Genomic DNA, 17,659 nt, shown 5'->3' with positions numbered 1-17,659 from the left:
CACTACTTGTATGAAAAGAATTTCCCCTGGGAAGGAAGGAATAGGAGAATGGTTGCCCGGGATGGCAGTTCTTCACAACAGGCTTCATAGAACTGTTTGACTCTCAAGCCAAGTCCATCTGTAACTCTGATAAAAATTAAAACTACACTTAACAAATAAAAACCGTATTCACTTATATAATTCCATAATTCAGACTTAAATTCTCAAATATTTTCATATGCTGTAGCTGATGTGATATCCAACATCAGTCTACTTTTTTTTTGTACTATTAATAATAATACTAACTTGACTCATGAAATAATAGAAAAATTTAGAAAAAATTAAGAAAGTCACATCTTCTGCACGAAGCTGCAAATATCACATGCAACAAAAATGCCAATGTATGCAAATGGGGAGCACTTTACCATCTGATCCTGGAGGGCCCTGCAGCCCCGGGGCTCCAGGCAACCCCGGTGGTCCTGGCTTCCCTGGCTTTCCTGGACTGAAATCAGCTCTCCCAGGGGTACCAGCTGCCCCTGGAAATCCAGGATGACCAGGAAACCCTCTTGGCCCAGGGGGTCCCATCATGCCTGCAGGAGAAATCGAGAATGAAAACCACATACATCTCCCAGAGTAAACCTGTGTTTAGAAGAAATGAAAATCAGTACATTCTTCCTTAGGCTGTAAATATTTTCAAAGAAAAAAAAAATGTACTTCAAAATGAACTAAATATCCCAGCCTCACCTTCTTTGAAATAAGCATACAAATGGAAACAGGTTTATGGAATCAGATTTTCTTACCTTTTCCCTATTATTTAGGGTTATTGGGGGAAAGGACCTATTATTTAATTAAAAATATTATTTTTATATCTTGCGACTTTGATAATTTGGTTAAAAATCATCTGAATGAATATATTAGCACATTTAGTGAGTTAAAATATGGACTCCTATATCATCTATGTGAGACACGAAATACCATACCTTTCATAGCAACCTAGGTTGGTAGGGAGGCACAGAGGTTCTGGATTTGAACCCAAACTTTCTCTCTCCAGCCACAGGTACTTAAGTAAGTTACTGAACTTCTTTAACCATCTATATCTATCTCAGAGGCTTGTTATGAGGATTAAATACAATAATTCACATAAGGAGCTTAGTGTAATATCTGGTAATTACACATGCCCAAGGAATGCTGAGATGTTCAGTGTGTTCAGAGGCCAAAGTGAGTCAAAGATGAATCCTGCTTTCCTGCGACATCTGACCCGCCTGCTGGGGGCTTGGCTAATGACAGCTCAAAGCCTTCCTATGAGAGTGACCACTTCTCACAGCTTCTTCTTCTTCCTGAGCATGAATCTCTCAGTGCAAGACTATAGTTTCCCAAGATGGCCACCATGGTAGCTCTTCTCCCTCACAATGTTGTAGAAGCTTGACGCTCTCCTAGCAAGAGGTGACATGTCCCCTTCCCCTTGAATGTGACAGGCTTTTATGACTGTTTGGACTAATGAAGTACAGCAGGAGTGACTATATATATATATATATATATATATATATATATATATATATATAAAATAAGATCAAGGCTAGGTCATTAAAGATGATTCAGCTTCTGCCTTTTGAGCCAAAATGTGTGGGATTGGAGTCCTGAGCCACCATGGAAGCAATATCACTGCTCTGAAGCCACCACACTATAAGGAAGCATAAATAAGTACAGAGCCAGACAGAGAGGCCATGAGACTACATGAAAGATAGAGGACAGAGATGCCCAGCCAGTCCCCACTTTTCAGTTCCAGCCGTTACGTGGCTGCCACCATAGGAACATCCCCATTTAGAATTGCTCAGCTTAGCTCTTGAACCACAGAGTGAGGGGTGATATGTTGATTATTGTTTTAAGCCACTAGGTTTTGGTAAATTTGTTTTTCAGCAATAGACAACTGAAATCCTGTCAGTAATCGGTAAGTAGCACACTACCTAAATTAATAACATTCATTATGTGCATATGTGCTAGGGCTTTACACATGTAGGATATATATGAATAACATATACATGTATAGGATATTTATGGATAACATATAAGGATTACATTATCCTTACTCCTCAATCTTGCAATGTTTATACCTTATAGATAAGGCACAAACATTTGGGCCAAACATGAGTAATGATAATAACTAACATAGCTAATGGTATTCCAAGAACTGTATACATATTACTTCTTTCAACCCTAATGAGAACTGCACCCTGAAGATGAGAAGACTGAGGCACAGAGAGGTTTAGTAAATGTCTAAGTTCACACGGCTTGTACGTAGTAGAACCTGGAATGTTTTCAGTCCATAGTGTAAATGTATAACTGTTTTAGTATACTACACTAAGTGGCAAGGCTGGAATTCAGTCACGGGTATCTAACTCCAAACCCTTGCTTATCTCATGATAAATACTTTAGATGATTCTAAAACAAGATATGTATGATAAAGGCTATAGACATATAGGTGGACTTAAATGAGATGTGTTCTTGTAGACTTGGCTGCTGTCTTGTCTTCATATCATTCCTAAGACTCGTGTCCAAACCCCTACAATCATTGGATGGACCTGGATGCTACCTGGTATCTTGTCCTGGTGCCATGGAAAATCCTCAACCACCTTCCAACAGAGAAAATGGGTTACAGTGTCTGGCATATAGCAGCCCTGACCACCCACGAAATCACTGAAGTTGTGGCCAGCATTAAGAAAAATTTTTTGAAAGAAAAAAGTGGCAGAAAATAAAGTACCCATATACAAAAAAGTATTATTTTGTGGAATTTATGTTTCTTTTTTCTTTTGAAATTTGTGCTTCAGTCATATGTATATGAGAATACACACACACACACACACACACACACACACACACACATATGCAATGCGATGTAAATGCAATATAATATAAAATGTATTTTTTATAATGGGTTGTAGTCAAGATTTGAAAGCCACTGGGTTAGTTCTTTTTAAAAATCTTGTGGAATCAAGAGTCTTTCTGTTATATTTGGTTTTCAATCTGCTAGGGATATGTGTTGTTTACTCCCACTGGGTTTTGATTTCAATCTGCTGGAGCCCTGTTTTATTATGAACAAGCCTGAAAGGAGACAACTAAGGCCAGGCACAAATGATTCCTGACCAGCTGTGTGTTCTCTAGATCAACTACACAAAGCTTTGTCCCCCTTTGCAGTGGGTTATCTGATCCCAGAAAGTGGAAGCTAGATTCGGGGAAGGTTAAAGAACTTGGTAGTTAACAGATGAATCTCAGGAAACTTCTTACTCCTTCTCAGTAAATATAAATCCAGACACAGACTGGATAAAATTACATCTATTCAAGACTCTCTTCTCACATGTCAAATCAGTTCTCCCGAGTTTACAGAATGCAAATATCCTCTACGCCTCTATTCTTAATCTTACTGGGGATTATTAACCAGCACAGCACCTAAAGGAGTTCAAAGTCCTGTATCAATAGGATTCTTTTCCAGGCTCTTCCTTCACTATTACCAGGAACTCTAAGGTGTTTTTGGTTTGTTTGTTTGTTTTTGGAGGTGGTGCAAATTTTGGGGAGAGATAAGGACTGTTGTCTTGGTTTTGGTTTCTTAACTAAAACTGAATCACATTTTATTTTTTAATTAATAACATTTTTAAATTCACAATCTGTATTTCCTCCTTTCGCATAGGAGAGGAGCTCAATTTTAACAAACAGAGGTTGTCTAGGAGAGCCTGCTGGGAGGGTTTTACGACCTGAAAAAATACTCTACCCCTGGCACCCATTTCCAGATCTTATCTGCCTGTGACAGTCTTCCGGGATGCTTCTTGCATGTACTTATTCCTCACCAGCCCCCAACCCGAGATGCTGACTGATATTGCTGGGGTGTGGCTAAGGAGCCTGGCTTTCTTCCAAGGAACCCGTTCATAGGTTTGAGTTCAGGTTTAAGCCCAGCTGTCCATTAGAGATAAGGCGATCTATTGTAATAGCAGACACCTAGGTCCAGGTCCCAGAGAGCCCAACATGCTTGGTCTGGGGGTCCAGGACAGCCGTCCGTTTTTTTCTGAAATGCTCCTAGTTGATCTCAGTATCAGCTAGAGTTGAGGGTAAGGATGTGGGAAACCTGGCATGGAAGAGTCAGTAGAGTTCTACCTGCACAGGCTTCCCCTGGTGGACCGGAGGGGCCGGGGGGACCAGGTGGTCCAACAGATCCCATTTCTCCATAGCGGCCAGGGCGCCCCGGGTCCCCTGGAGGGCCTGCCCAAAACAACAACACATGTCAATGTAATAACTGTATACATATATTTTAAAATTCACGCACAATTACTTCTTGTGAGACTTGGTTGAGTGCAGCTAAGACACTGTTCTTGTGATTTCTTGTGACATTAAAAAACAACGACAACAACAACAATGCAGGATCTCAGACCAGAAACCCTTCTTCAACTGCCCCTGCTCTGCAATCACATAAACTGGAGACAGCACTGTCTCGCTCGCTGATGTGGGTCACTTTTTTCTTGGAGGCAACATCTCAGTAGGTCTTAACCAAATGATTTAGCAATTAAAAAAAAAAAAACAACCTACTTTTGGAAAGGTGAGATAATAAAAATTTCTACACCCTAAAATAACATTGGGAGTCATTTGTCTTTGAAATGATTCAGATGCACATATCTACCTGCACCTATAAATTATATATTCTTGCTAAAATGAATATATTTAACATAGCAAATACACAAACTACAGAAATACTGAGCCAGACTCTTCTGTCAGGACCACCTAAATCCCATTTCCTAATAATTTAGAGAAGAACCAAACTGAACACAAACCTTTGAGTGGAAGAGGTGGGGTTACCAAAACCCCCGGCGGTCCTGGGTACCCGCGGTCTCCAGGATCCCCCTGAAATCAACCATTCATACACTTTTCTTAGAAATATTAATATTGGGGCACCTGTGAAACTCAATGGGTTAAGCCTCTGCCTTCGGCTCAGGTCATGATCTCAGGGTCCTGGGATCGAGCCCCACATCAGGCTCTCTGCTCAGCAGGGGGCCTGCTTCCCCCTCCCCCCTGCCTGCTTCTCTACCTACTTGTGATCTCTCTCTCTCTCTCTCTCTCTGTCAAATAAATAAATAAAATCTTAAAAAAAATACTAACATTTTTCTCATGTTGCCCATAACTATTAGAAGGACCAAGAGTGCATTCATGTAAGAAATAAAGATTATAGGCTGACCAGAAAAATGAATGGTTCATGGAGTTCTGGGAATAACTAAGGCATGTGACCTCCCACTTACACGCAGAAGTAAACGACCAACTGGCAAAACTCTCACAAAAGAAAAAAAAATTAACTTAAAAAAAAAAAAAAAAGATTTCGTGCCCATAAATTAGATACCTCTGAAACCATGAAGTTTCTTAGTCCTATGAGCATTAGTGTTGAACTTGGCACTCTAGGACAAATAGTCTATTCACCTACAATCTGAATCTACATCCTATCTTAACAGCAAATGTTTATTCCTCTCAATTGTTTCCCCTTACTACCACCATGGTTCGTCCCAAGCAAATGCTGGATATGATGTCACAGAGGTACAAAGGAAAAAAAAAATGCACTAGTGAAAGCCAGGAGCTCTCCACTCCTCCCTCTGATTTTAATTGTGATACCAGGTGATCCCCATGGAATTTTTGAAACATTTGTTATTATTTACCTTCAAAAGATTGAATACTTTCTCAAAGGGAAAACATAATCATTACAACATGCATTGAAACAATATAAACAAAATTAACTCTGTCTCTTTCAAAAGTTACATTTTTGAATGATTCTTTCAATGATTTTTTTTATAAAAGAAATTATTTAACATAAGGGATATAGAATTTGATCAGGCTGTACTCAAATACACCTGCTTTTTTTTACCTTTGGGCCAAGAAATCCAAATGATCCAGGCTCCCCAAACAGTCCTGGTTCCCCCTACAAATAACCACAAACATGCCTTTAAAAAAAAAATCTGACTGGGTGACAAATTATCACATTCTTGTTTAATTTGAATGACATATGCCCACTGAGATTCAGACAGCTTTGGGAATTAATTTTTGCATCTAGAGCTAGATCCTGCAATTTGTAAAATAAATGTGTCTCCTTTTCTAATTAGTGTGTGCATACTTGCATGCCCTAGTACAACTTTTGAATACACTGGATTGCATTTATGAATTCTGAATTGCATTTAAACATTCAGAATTGAATTCTGAACACTGAATTGAATTTATGAATATGAATAAATGTACTTATCATCTCTACAGTTGTGTACATTTACCTTTAATCCTGGAAAACCTGGAGATCCATGGGAACCAGGATCACCCTAATAAATTCACAAAAATCAACACAAGCAGAATCAAATCAAAGTGCCTGAAATCAGTTCAATGCATTATTTTTCATCTTACAAAACTGCTTTATGGATATTTCATCTCGTCAACAAAGGTAGCCGAATAAAAGGAAGTACATATAGAATAGAGTCTGTTTCTTTATAACATTTGCTATTTTAACTGATCTTTAGTTTTACTTTAAAAATTAATGTCCTTGTCAGTGTTTTAAATTAAGAACATAATTTTTTTTGTTGCTATTCTTATGTTTTAAGTTATTTAGCCTAATGCTGGAACTGGGCTAAATATTTTTGGAATCATTGCAATATAATTTGTCTAGAGATTAATAGGCAGTCTGTGCATTATCAGCAAAAAAAAAAAAATTACCATGGAAGCCAATGTCATCCCATTAACTGCTGAATCTGGAGCCAAATAAACTGAGTGTCCTTACCCATGAGGGCGCTGGTCTCTAGAGTGACTCTATCAATGGTGACCCCATTAGTGGCATGTGTGGTGATGTTTGAGTCCTGATGCTTTAGTTTTTGGTAGCTACTGCCCCGAGGTCAGTACCTTTTTTAATCAGATAGGCTTAAATAAACAATTCCAAGCTGCTATCACACTGACATTGAGCCCATTTGTAGCAGGAAATGCCATAATCCTTTTACTTCCCACCAATTCTATCTTCTGCTTGTCCATTTTATCTAAATGATGTCACTGGAAGAATGTCTTGTTGGGGCATTTAGCTATGATGTAATTCTTATCCAAAATCTATTGCTCCTGTTTGAGAAAATCTCTACTTTTGAATTGCTATAAAAATGGATCTGGTTTTGTAAAAATGTGAGAGTGGAAGGCCTCCAACCCACTGATGTGAGCGACAGCATGAATGGCATGAATGATCCTTACCCGAGGTCCTGGGAACCCAGGGATACCCTTCTCTCCTTTTGCCCCAATTCCAGGTTCTCCCTTAAAGAGATGACAACATTTAGGGGCATTCAAGCAACAATATTTTCCGCAATATGAAATGCAAACACAAAATGAGATGTAAAAATTATTGCTAGCAGCATAAAGAAAAGAACTACCTTTGAAGAGATGCCCTACGGAATTACGATAAAATAGTGAAAACTTCTGATAACATATATCAACATTAAAGCAATGATAAAGACCATGCAAAAAAATTTTTAATTAAGATATAGTATTATACAAATAAAAAGGAAAAAAGGTATTTCAATAAACTACCTTGGGTCCCGGTGGTCCTGGAGGTCCAGTCATACCAGGCATTCCTTTTATGCCCTAAAAATCGCAATGAATATAATCAGGCTCCCTCTTAGTATTTAACTTACTTAATGCCATGTCTTTCAGAAATAATCTTTTTCAAGAAACATTTTACTAAATTTTAAAATGAAGGATTACTCCTCAATTGTTGCTAGTTAACAGCTAAGGTCCAGGAGTGTTTATAAACCTGACATGATTCAGACCAGCTCTGCGTGAGAGCTGTATCTTTGCGGGGTACAAGGGGCACGACAACAGACCAGGGAAGCAGATCCAAGCTGGGAATGCAGTCCTTGAGAGGCGTGGCTCATTTTGAGCAAATCAGTGAAATTTAATCCAGTAACTGAAAACTGACAAGAGAATCTGCACATGACATCAGTAACATCCGTACTGCAGGCTGACAGAGGACGTGCCCATTACTATGTCCCTGCCACCTTTTCAGTCATCAAAACCTCAAGCCCATATGTAATACTTAAAGGACAGCTGGGCTTCCTGGGGTCCTTTCAGCCCATATAACAAAGACAGTGTCAGTGGGGCACTATATGCTGGAGGACATGTCACGAAGTAGCAGCCCACGCTAGGTCTGTGACTCAGCAACTGAATAAACTTGAGAACACAGGTAACTTTTCTAAGCCTCATCTTTCAAGTCTGTACAATGGGGCTAGTAGCAGTAGAAATCTGCTGAGGCTGCTCTGGGGTGAATGCAGTGATGCCTGCAGGTGCCCGGCCCTTTGCTGGCACGGAGACCTGTTCAGGAAGTGCTGGCTCTTACTACTTTATCAAGGCCACATATGGATTGGCAATTACCTTTTCTCCTTTATACAGACAAGAATCAGGTGGCTGTACCAATAAGGTGGGTCCAGGAGAACCCTGCTGGCCAACTTCACCCTTTCAAAAAAATCAAGATAGTAGCAATTTCATATTAACTTTATTCTGAAATAAGATTTGAAATGAATTTTCACCCCTGTATCGTGGTATAACACATACAATCCTGTGTGTCATGGATTTAAAATGTAAATCATGGCAAACACATCAGGTAATTGAAAGTATTTATTGTTTTTCTTAAGTAATGATATTTATCATTAATAATAAATTCCCAAACCAAAAGTGATTCATAATCCTACGGTCTGAAATCTCTATTAAAACTTTGGTATAGGGTGCCTAGGTGGCTCAGTTGGTTAAGCATCTGCCTTCAGCTCAGGTCATGATCCCGGGATTCTGGGATCGAATCCCACATTGGGCTCCCTGCTCAGCAGGAAGTCTGCTTCTCCCTCTACCTGCCTCTCCCCGTTTGTGCTCTCTCTCTCTCCGGAGTGCCCTCTCTTTCTCTCTCTCTCAAATAAATAAAATCCTTAAAAGAAATAAAAAACAAAACTTTGGTATAGTTCTTTGTGGTGTGTGTGCTTGTGTGTATGTATCCATACACACACACGTATGTGAATAATGTATATAAGTACATAAATGTAGATGTGATCAAATGAAGTGTTAAATATAATGTAAGATATAATTAGGATACTATATAAAGTGCATAAACATAATATAAAAGTTCCTTAAAAATCTCTCCTAGCCTTTGTTTCCTTGATTCTTCTGAATTTCACTTTCCCTCTTTGTGAAATAAGGGTTATAATGCTACCTACTTCAAAGTATTATTACTTTGTTAAATAGATAACACACATAAAATGTTTAATACTTACTGCACTGAGTGAAACAAAGAAGATTCTCAAATACATGACTATTTAGTCATCAGTGTTTGGGGTAAGTGGGCTTTGGGGAAGAAGAAGAAGATTTCCAGTATAAGTGAATACAGCCGGCACTTCAATGCCTGCCTATACCTGGAAACTACAGAACAAGCAGAGTAGGGACCTGGGCTCCTTTTTCTCAGGGTAGCCCCGGACCTAACACCGTGCTGTTGTAGCGGCTGCTCTGAAGATTTCTATTAGCAAACGAATGACTGAACAAATGCATAAACGGTACATAGGCGAGTGAGTAACACACACTGGTAAAAACAACCATGCTTAGTCTTGCTGTAATCAGCCTGAGCAAAACTGATGAAGGCTGGCAAGCAAGCAAGCAAGGGAGCCTCTTCAAAATGTGCCACTATTTTTTTCACACTGAAAAAGTACAAGGAACATCAATCATGAAGAACAAAATGTAGATCACCCATAATCGCATCACCTACAGCTTGGGGTAGCATTTCATGAACAAACATGTTCCATCTGAGAGCTCTGCATGAAAATTCCACAATGATGTTTTCCTTTAGCAGACAATCCAAAAGAATTAAAATAAGCCTATTTTGGATCATCTGAACGGCCACCTCGTAGCCAAACATTTCCACCTGATTCTATGACCTGAGTTTGCAAGTGTATCTGACTGCACTGGGGCTGAGGTCTGGAAGCTCCCGGTGCCTGCCTTACTCTACAGGGCAGAGTTTCTCAAGCCAGGGGGCATGAGCTTCTGGGGCTCTGACAAGCACATTCTTAGGGCTCCATGACTTCCCAAGTTGGAAAAACCTTGTTTTAGTGTATTTCCTTCCAATCACTTCTCTAAATTAGTGGTTTTTAAGGAGAGGGGGGTAAGTAAGTGGACACACTATTCCCCCCCCCAGGGACATCTGACAAGGTCGTGACACATTTTAGGTTGTCAACACTGGGGAGGAAAGGCTGTTCCTAGCATCTAGTGGGTGGAAGCCAGGGATGCCACCAACCATCCTACCCCACAATGCACAGGACAGTCCCCACAGCAAGGAAAGAGCAGTGTTGAGGTTACAAATTCCTGTTCTAAGTGTCTATTTTAATGTCTTGTGTTGTATGGACAAAATTGAGCTTCTACTTTTGTAACCTGTGTTTTCTGATCAACACTATAGCATAAGCATGCCTGCACATCGTGAAGTCTTGCAATACACCTCAGGCAATCAAGCCATTTTGTTCAACGGCTATACCATAACTTATTCAACCACACTGGGACTCCACGTGAGTGGGGATCAGGTCGGTCTTACTAACTCCCCACATCCAGCACCAGTCCTGGCCTGGCACAGAGTAGATGCTCCATATCTACTTGCCCACAGTTGTGGCACGAGCTGCTTACCAACAGGAGCCATTTAGATTGTTTGCAGATGAGCTGCCCTTTTGAAATACCTTTCTAAAGCTTTTCTTTTTTCTTTTTTTTTTAATTATTTAAAAAAAATTTTTTTTATTTTTGAATTTTCTTTTCAGTGTTCCAGAATTTATTGTTTATGTACCACACCCAGTGCTCCATGCAATATGTGCCTTCCATAATACCCGCCACCAGGCTCACCCAACCTCCCACCCCCCCGGCCCCTCCAAAACCCTCAGATTGTGTTTCAGAGTCCACAGTCTCGCATGATTTGTCTCCCCCTCCAATTTCCCCCAACTCCCTTCTCCTCTCCATCTCCCCATGTCCTCCGTGTTATTTCTTATGCTTCACAAATAAGTGAAACCATATGATAATTGACTCTCTCTGCTTGACTTATTTCACTCAGCATGATCTCTTCCAGTCCCGTCCATGTTGATACAAAAGTTGGGTATTCATCCTTTCTGATGGAGGCATAATACTCCATAGTGTATATGGACCGCATCTTCCTTATCCATTCGTCCGCTGAAGAGCATCTTGGTTCTTTCCACAGTTTGGCGACTGTGGCCATTGCTGCTATGAACATTGGGGTACAGATGGCCCTTCTTTTCACTACATCTGTATCTTTGGGGTAAATACCCAGTAGTGCAATTGCGGGGTCATAGGGTAGCTCTATTTTTAATTTATTAAGGAATCTCCACACTGTTTTCCAAAGTGGCTGCACCAACTTGCATTCCCACCAACAGTGTAAGAGGGTTCCCCTTTCTCCACATCCTCTCCAACACACGTTGTTTCCTGTCTTGTTGATTTTAGCCATTCTAACTGGTGTAAGGTGGTATCTCAATGTGGTTTTGATTTGAATCTCCCTGATGGCTAGTGAGGATGAACATTTCTTCATGTGTCTGTTAGCCAATTGTATGTCTTCTTTGGAGAAGTGTCTGTTCGTGTCTTCTGCCCATTTTTTGACATGATCATCTGTTTTGTGTGTGTTGAGTTTGAGGAGTTCTGGATATCAGCCCTTTGTCTGTACTGTCATTTGCAAATATCTTCTCCCATTCCCTGGGTTGCCTCTTTGTTTTGTTGACTGTTTCCTTTGTTGTGCAGAAGCTTTTGATCTAAAGCTTTTCTTTGCTAAGTTTCCTGCTTCAGCAGAAAGGACCAAGGGTGTGGGGGGTAGAGGGAGGGGACAGTGGATATGGGTGAGAGGTGGGAGGGACTGGGAGACAGATGCTAAATGGTTTTGGTTCCAGGTATATACTTTTATTTATGGGTGGAGTTTAGGATTCTGAGAAAATTTGTGAAATTAAGCCATGAACATCAGTAATTAAACTGTCTCTCTGGATATACTAAATTATCAGAAATGTTCAATCTCTTCTGGCTAGGGTAAAATGCATCATATATATTAACTTGAGTTTAGTGTTAAATTTTGTCAGCACTGTCATTTTACAGTTAAGTGTATTGGCACCATAATAATTCAGCAAAAAAATTCTCAGCCATAAAATTGAGCAGGGACTGGATAATGAACACAATTTAAGTGATAATCAGAATAGCCTCTGCCACCTGGCCAGCACATACATTTTAACACCAACTCCTCTGGGCAAAAGGGTAATCTTACCGGGTCTCCCATTTGCCCCTTGACTCCCACGCCAGGATTACCCTGGGAAAGAAAAAGGAAAAAAATGTAATTGCTTTTGAATATTAAAAAGGTAATTACAAGCAAGTAAGACTTCTGGTTAAGCAATTAATTGAAGTTTATTAACTATTTGGGGAAGTCTACTGAGAGAAAGACATAATTCAGACCAAGCTCAGCGGTCACTTAGCTCATTGGACACGGATGGTCTCTGTTTGTTGTATGTTACTCATGATCACCTACCTTCAAGCCCGGTCTCCCAGGATGGCCTCGAGCACCCTAAATCAAGAGCAAAACCACACATATCAAGTAACAGGCACAGAAATCACAATGTGTCTGCGTTGGCTCTCCCATGTTCCTCTTTAGGAAACCCCGAGTTTTAAGACACGCCTGCAGGACTTCCTCTCATGGCCGGACCCCTTGTTGCCCTGGGGACCTACGTTTCATGATAAACCTACCCCGGTGATGGGGGTATACACGGATTCATCAATGATAACCTCTCAAACAACCCAACTGTGCATGCCACCCAAGGCTGCAATTTTTTTTTTTTTTTTTTTTGCTTAATTTAAACATCAAGGTCAGGTTTTTAGAGGGACAGAATGAGCAGTGCTCTACTTACAGCTAACCCGGGCTCTCCTGGATGTCCCATTGGGCCCGCCGGTCCTCTTGCCCCCCTCAATCCCTAAACATGAGAACAATCCACGCACTGGTTACCAAAACTCAAAATCATCATTCATAGCAAAACCTCCGTGTAATCCTAAGTGGATAAAAACCTCCAAAGAAATCATGGTGACAGACACACCTGCCCTGTAGCAGGAGGACCTTCCCTGCAGCCGACACAGCCACTAAAAGGTCCATGACAGCTGCACTCTGGCAGGTGTGACCAACTCTTATGTTCAGGATTGAATTAAGACTGAAAAATCAATCTACTTGTTTGCATATAAATCTTATAATAGCAAAAGTAGAGCACAAAGAAAACTTGTTACCAGCTATTCCTAAATTGTATAAATGTTATAACTTTGCCATACATCAGGATGCTTTAAAAAATATTGATATTACTTAATAATAATTTATATTAAAATAGGAATGTATTTATACTACTCATTATATTTTTAAAACACACCCTCTCAGATTAACGTGAATAGAAATGGCCCCAATTCAAGATTAAGGAGACTCAGCCACAACTTTCTGTAACATGTAGGCTATAGCATAATTCCACACAAATTCACAAGGAGGGGTTATAGCTGTGCATTCCTAGAAGTGTGGGAAGAGCCTCTCTGTTCTCTCACCAACCTTGCCCACATCAAATGACTTGCAAGTGTGCAGATATTATTCTCTCAAGGAGGATGAATTGGTCTTTATTTTAACAGCGACATGAAAGTTATCTCATTGATGACACTGAACTGAGCTTCGAGGGTAGTGAGGAAAGTAATGTGGTAGAGTAATCCCTTCTACAGCCAGAAGTTACCAAGCAAAATTATAGGTTAATCAATTTGGAGGCAAAACTGCTTTCAATTTTAATCTTGTGAACACTGATTGATTAATTACAAACACTAATATAATCATGGAATTACAAATTTCAGGAAGATAAAGATGAGGCAGAAAAATTAAATGTAACACACCGTTACTGATCCAGCAGGCAGAATGGTATAGAGCAAAATCATTTCCACTTGACATGTATTATTTAGGTAGACTCGAGGGAGACTTAACTTCCCAAATATTAAGGGACCCGTATGTCCCCGAGTAATGCCAAATGATCATTAAAAGACAGAAAAGGAAGGTCAGCAGAAGCCTGCTGGCACTCCAGGACAGTTAGTTCCATGGGCCTGCGGCCTGTGCGGTAACCCTGGTGATTTAAGTCTCTATTGGCACCGCCTTGAAATTCTTCATTAATTGTTGAGTTTGAGATCTATACTTTGATTTTGCACTAGGTGGGCTCTGCAAATGATGCAGCCGGTCCCGCCAGGATACAAACGGTGTGGACCACAGGCTGGTTGGGGAGCAAAGAGAAGCCCAGGGCCTGCTCGGGAGACTTACCGGCAAGCCAGGAGGTCCTGGGTCCCCTCTGTCGCCCTGCAACAGGAATGATGTATTGCTTTAGACGAGCAACACCACTTCCCTAAAACACACATGTTGTAGAAGGAAGACTTTACACAGGAATTATTAGGACCATCCATACAGGCTGTTTGAGTGTTTGGTGTTGACACCGTGGAGGGTTCTGTGGAGAAGACTTTCTGGGTCCATCCCTCACCCCAGAATCCAGCTGAAACCAAAGGTTGCTCAAGTCATGATGCCATGGAGTCAAGGTGAGATTTTTCATCTTTCCATTTACAATCTAAATTCTCAATCCAGTGGTCCAATTCCATTACAGTTTAACTGTCTCTGGTCTAATTGCCAGAACTTGTCTCCGCTAGTAGACACTTTGCTGCTTTTTATCTCCCTAGAGGAGATGTAAATATGTATATATGTTTATGTATATGTATGTATATATGTATATATATATATCACATCAACCTTTGTTTATTACTCAGCCATCAAAAAGAATGAAATCTTGCCATTTGCAACAACGTGTTTGGAACTAGAGGGTATTATACTAAGTGAAATAAGTCAGTCAGAGAAATATAAATACCATATGATTTCATCATTTTGGAATTTAAGAAACAAAACAGATGAACATAGGGGAAGGGAAGAAAGCTAAAACAAGATAAAGACAAAGAGGGAGGCAAAGCATAAGAGACACTATGGGAACAAACTGAGGGTTGCTGGTGGGGAGGTGGGTGGGGGGAAGGGATAATTGGGGGATGGGCATTAAGGAGGGCATTTGATGTAATGAGCACAGATGTTATATGAAAATGATGAATCACGAAATTCTACCCCTGAAACTAATAAAATACTTTATGTTAACTATACTGAATTTAAATTTAAAAAACTCGTCATGACTATTATCATACAGTGGGTTATAGTTGACAATGTGTTTCCATATAAACTATTACAAGTGATCATCAGCACTGAGAGGAAGGCTGGGTAGATAGTATTTTCATTTTTCTTCACAAATAAGGAAAATGAGGTTCAGAGAGGTTGAGGGGGTTGCTCAAAGTCAAAGTGGTTGGTAAGGGTCAGTTTACTCCTTCCAATACACCATACTGGTTCCTAGAATGACCCTGCTTTTGATGCTAAGTTCGTTAACATATCCTTTAAGCCACAAACAAAAGTATAGTTCCTGCTATTTAACAAGCCTGTAAAGTCTCAGAGCCTAGGAACTAATACTGTGAGCTCACTAAAGGAATCACCACTCAGGTGAATCTTAAGGTCTAATAGAAGAAATTTAAGTTTTATCTGTTGTAGAATATTCTTCCTTAAAAAATGACCATGTTTTGCAAATGTACTGCATTTTTCCCCTTGATTTATATCTACTGATCTCCTGCTTATTCATGGTACTCATATTAGAGATTAGGTAGGCATTCAAGAGTTTATTTGTGAATGTTTGTATATCATTGTATATAAAATCACAAAAACATTTATTTTACCCAGGATAGTGCTATACGATTTCCAAAATTTTCAAGTTCAATGTGGTAGTGACTCCTCTCATTCTGGATGGCAAGTATCATTATTACAACATTCTATCTACAAATAAATCAGTGCTTCTCAACTAGGGTGATTTTTCTTCCCAGGGCACATTATAAAATCTAGAGATATTATTTAGGTGGGGGGATGCTATTGGCATGTAGTGGGTAAAGGCAGGGATACTGTTCAACATCCTACAATGTACAAGGTCAGCACCCAGAACAAATGATTATCTGGTCCCAGATGCCAATAGTATTAATAATGAGAAACCCTGAAATAAATATATCTGTCACATTTTGCAAGAATAGTTAGGAGACACTGGAATTTACAGCCAGCACAATTAAAGCCAAGTGCCTTCTCACAAGAAGTATGGTGCCATCCAGAGAGTCAGTGTAATGATAAAAAACAGTGTGCTCCAGGACATTTCAAAAGAGGTGTGTCCAAGTGTTTCCTGGATGGGTTTACCTAGAGGAAAAAATAATTTTTTTTCAACTTACCATGATCATAAACCTTACCTGAATACCTTTAATGGCACCTAAAATGAACACTGAGTTTCCTTTTTCTCCAATTTCCCCAGGAAGACCCTGAAAATAAAATATTCACTTAAAGAGGGGGGAAAAAAAGCACATTACTATTTCAGGATTTTCTTTTTTGTGTGAAATACTACTCATCAGTAAAATACCATTATAGTCATGTCTCACTCTAGTTTCACTAAAGATTTCTTTATTTTCTTCATTATTGCTATCATCCTAAGGTTCTCATACATATTTATTCAATATTCAGTTAAGATCTATTAATAGAATCTCCAAAAAATCTATTAATATACTTACACATATATGTTATAAATATGTATATAGGTAATACTTTATACAATAATATACATAGCCATTTACTAATTATTCAGCAAGAAAATTGCATTTTCCTTCAAACAAAATAATTCACATGTATTATTCTTATAAGTAAACAATTTTGCAATTCTCAGTTAATAACTTATGCCCTAGAAATCATTTTTTAAAGATTGATTTTATTCATTTCAGTTGTTGTGTTCAAAATAGAGCCTCTGTATCCTTGTAAGATTAACTTTTAAAAACATATCTCCTTTTTGGAAGGTTTTTGTAAGTAGCTGCAACCTTCCTTAGAGTATTTTTTTAAAGTGATTGAAATAACTCAATGTTTTCTTTTTCCCTGAAGTTTTCCTACTGGATATCTTAACATATCTTAACTTGGTTACCACATAAGAATTCTGCCATCTTTGTGTATCAAGCTCCCGTGAAGGACATGCACATTTCAAAGTAAATCCCTCCTGAAAAAGTCCTGACTGTGCTTCCAATGGGAGATACCTAGAGCTTTAATGGTAAGTTACAGCAACTGTTTTCCTTGAGAAATCAGATGTGCCTATACAGGCCGTCCTTGCTTCACACAGTTCCAATACACATGAATTTTAGTTCCACAGTTAAGTTAAACAGCACCAGTCCTCCAACAAAATGGTTCAAATTTCAGTTACCACATTAAATTAACAGAGTAATTGCACCCCTAGCCGGTAGGTATATATAAGTAACAGATGGGAATCATGATCACGGGTCCCATCACTCCTTTCAGTCTGTCAGTGACCGGTCACTGCCCATATGTTGAGTCAGTGGGTGCACACGCACACACCAGCAACATGTGTAGTTGTGTTCCCTCCTTGTCTCTCAGTAATAAGCCTAAATGACATTTCATGAAAATAGACCCCACTGCAAGAGGCAATTGACCATCAAAGATGAAAGTAAGTGAGGGAATGAAAAATGATAAAGA

At 39.5% G+C, this 17,659-nt stretch overlaps 1 protein-coding gene across 1 annotated transcript in view; it reads right to left on the bottom strand.

Annotated features, from left to right (window-relative positions):
* Positions 1–17,659, bottom strand: part of COL4A4 (collagen type IV alpha 4 chain) — a 103,226-nt gene that overhangs the window by 57,910 nt on the left and 27,657 nt on the right. Inside the window, exons 7-19 of the mRNA XM_080798555.1 lie at positions 16,381–16,449; positions 14,339–14,374; positions 12,921–12,983; positions 12,545–12,580; positions 12,287–12,328; positions 8,389–8,469; positions 7,549–7,602; positions 7,216–7,275; positions 6,267–6,311; positions 5,870–5,923; positions 4,794–4,863; positions 4,123–4,227; positions 405–569 (exon numbers count right to left, since the gene is read on the bottom strand). Of these exons, the coding sequence (XP_080654681.1) occupies positions 405–569; positions 4,123–4,227; positions 4,794–4,863; positions 5,870–5,923; positions 6,267–6,311; positions 7,216–7,275; positions 7,549–7,602; positions 8,389–8,469; positions 12,287–12,328; positions 12,545–12,580; positions 12,921–12,983; positions 14,339–14,374; positions 16,381–16,449 (880 nt within the window). The remainder of the gene's footprint in view (positions 1–404; positions 570–4,122; positions 4,228–4,793; positions 4,864–5,869; positions 5,924–6,266; positions 6,312–7,215; positions 7,276–7,548; positions 7,603–8,388; positions 8,470–12,286; positions 12,329–12,544; positions 12,581–12,920; positions 12,984–14,338; positions 14,375–16,380; positions 16,450–17,659) is intronic.

This window comes from Martes martes, assembly GCF_963455335.1.
Source record: "Martes martes genome assembly, chromosome: 3".
NCBI classification, from domain to species: domain Eukaryota; kingdom Metazoa; phylum Chordata; class Mammalia; order Carnivora; family Mustelidae; genus Martes; species Martes martes.
Note: the sequence above shows the minus strand (reverse complement) of the source record. Positions and strands in the feature narration are given on the sequence as shown.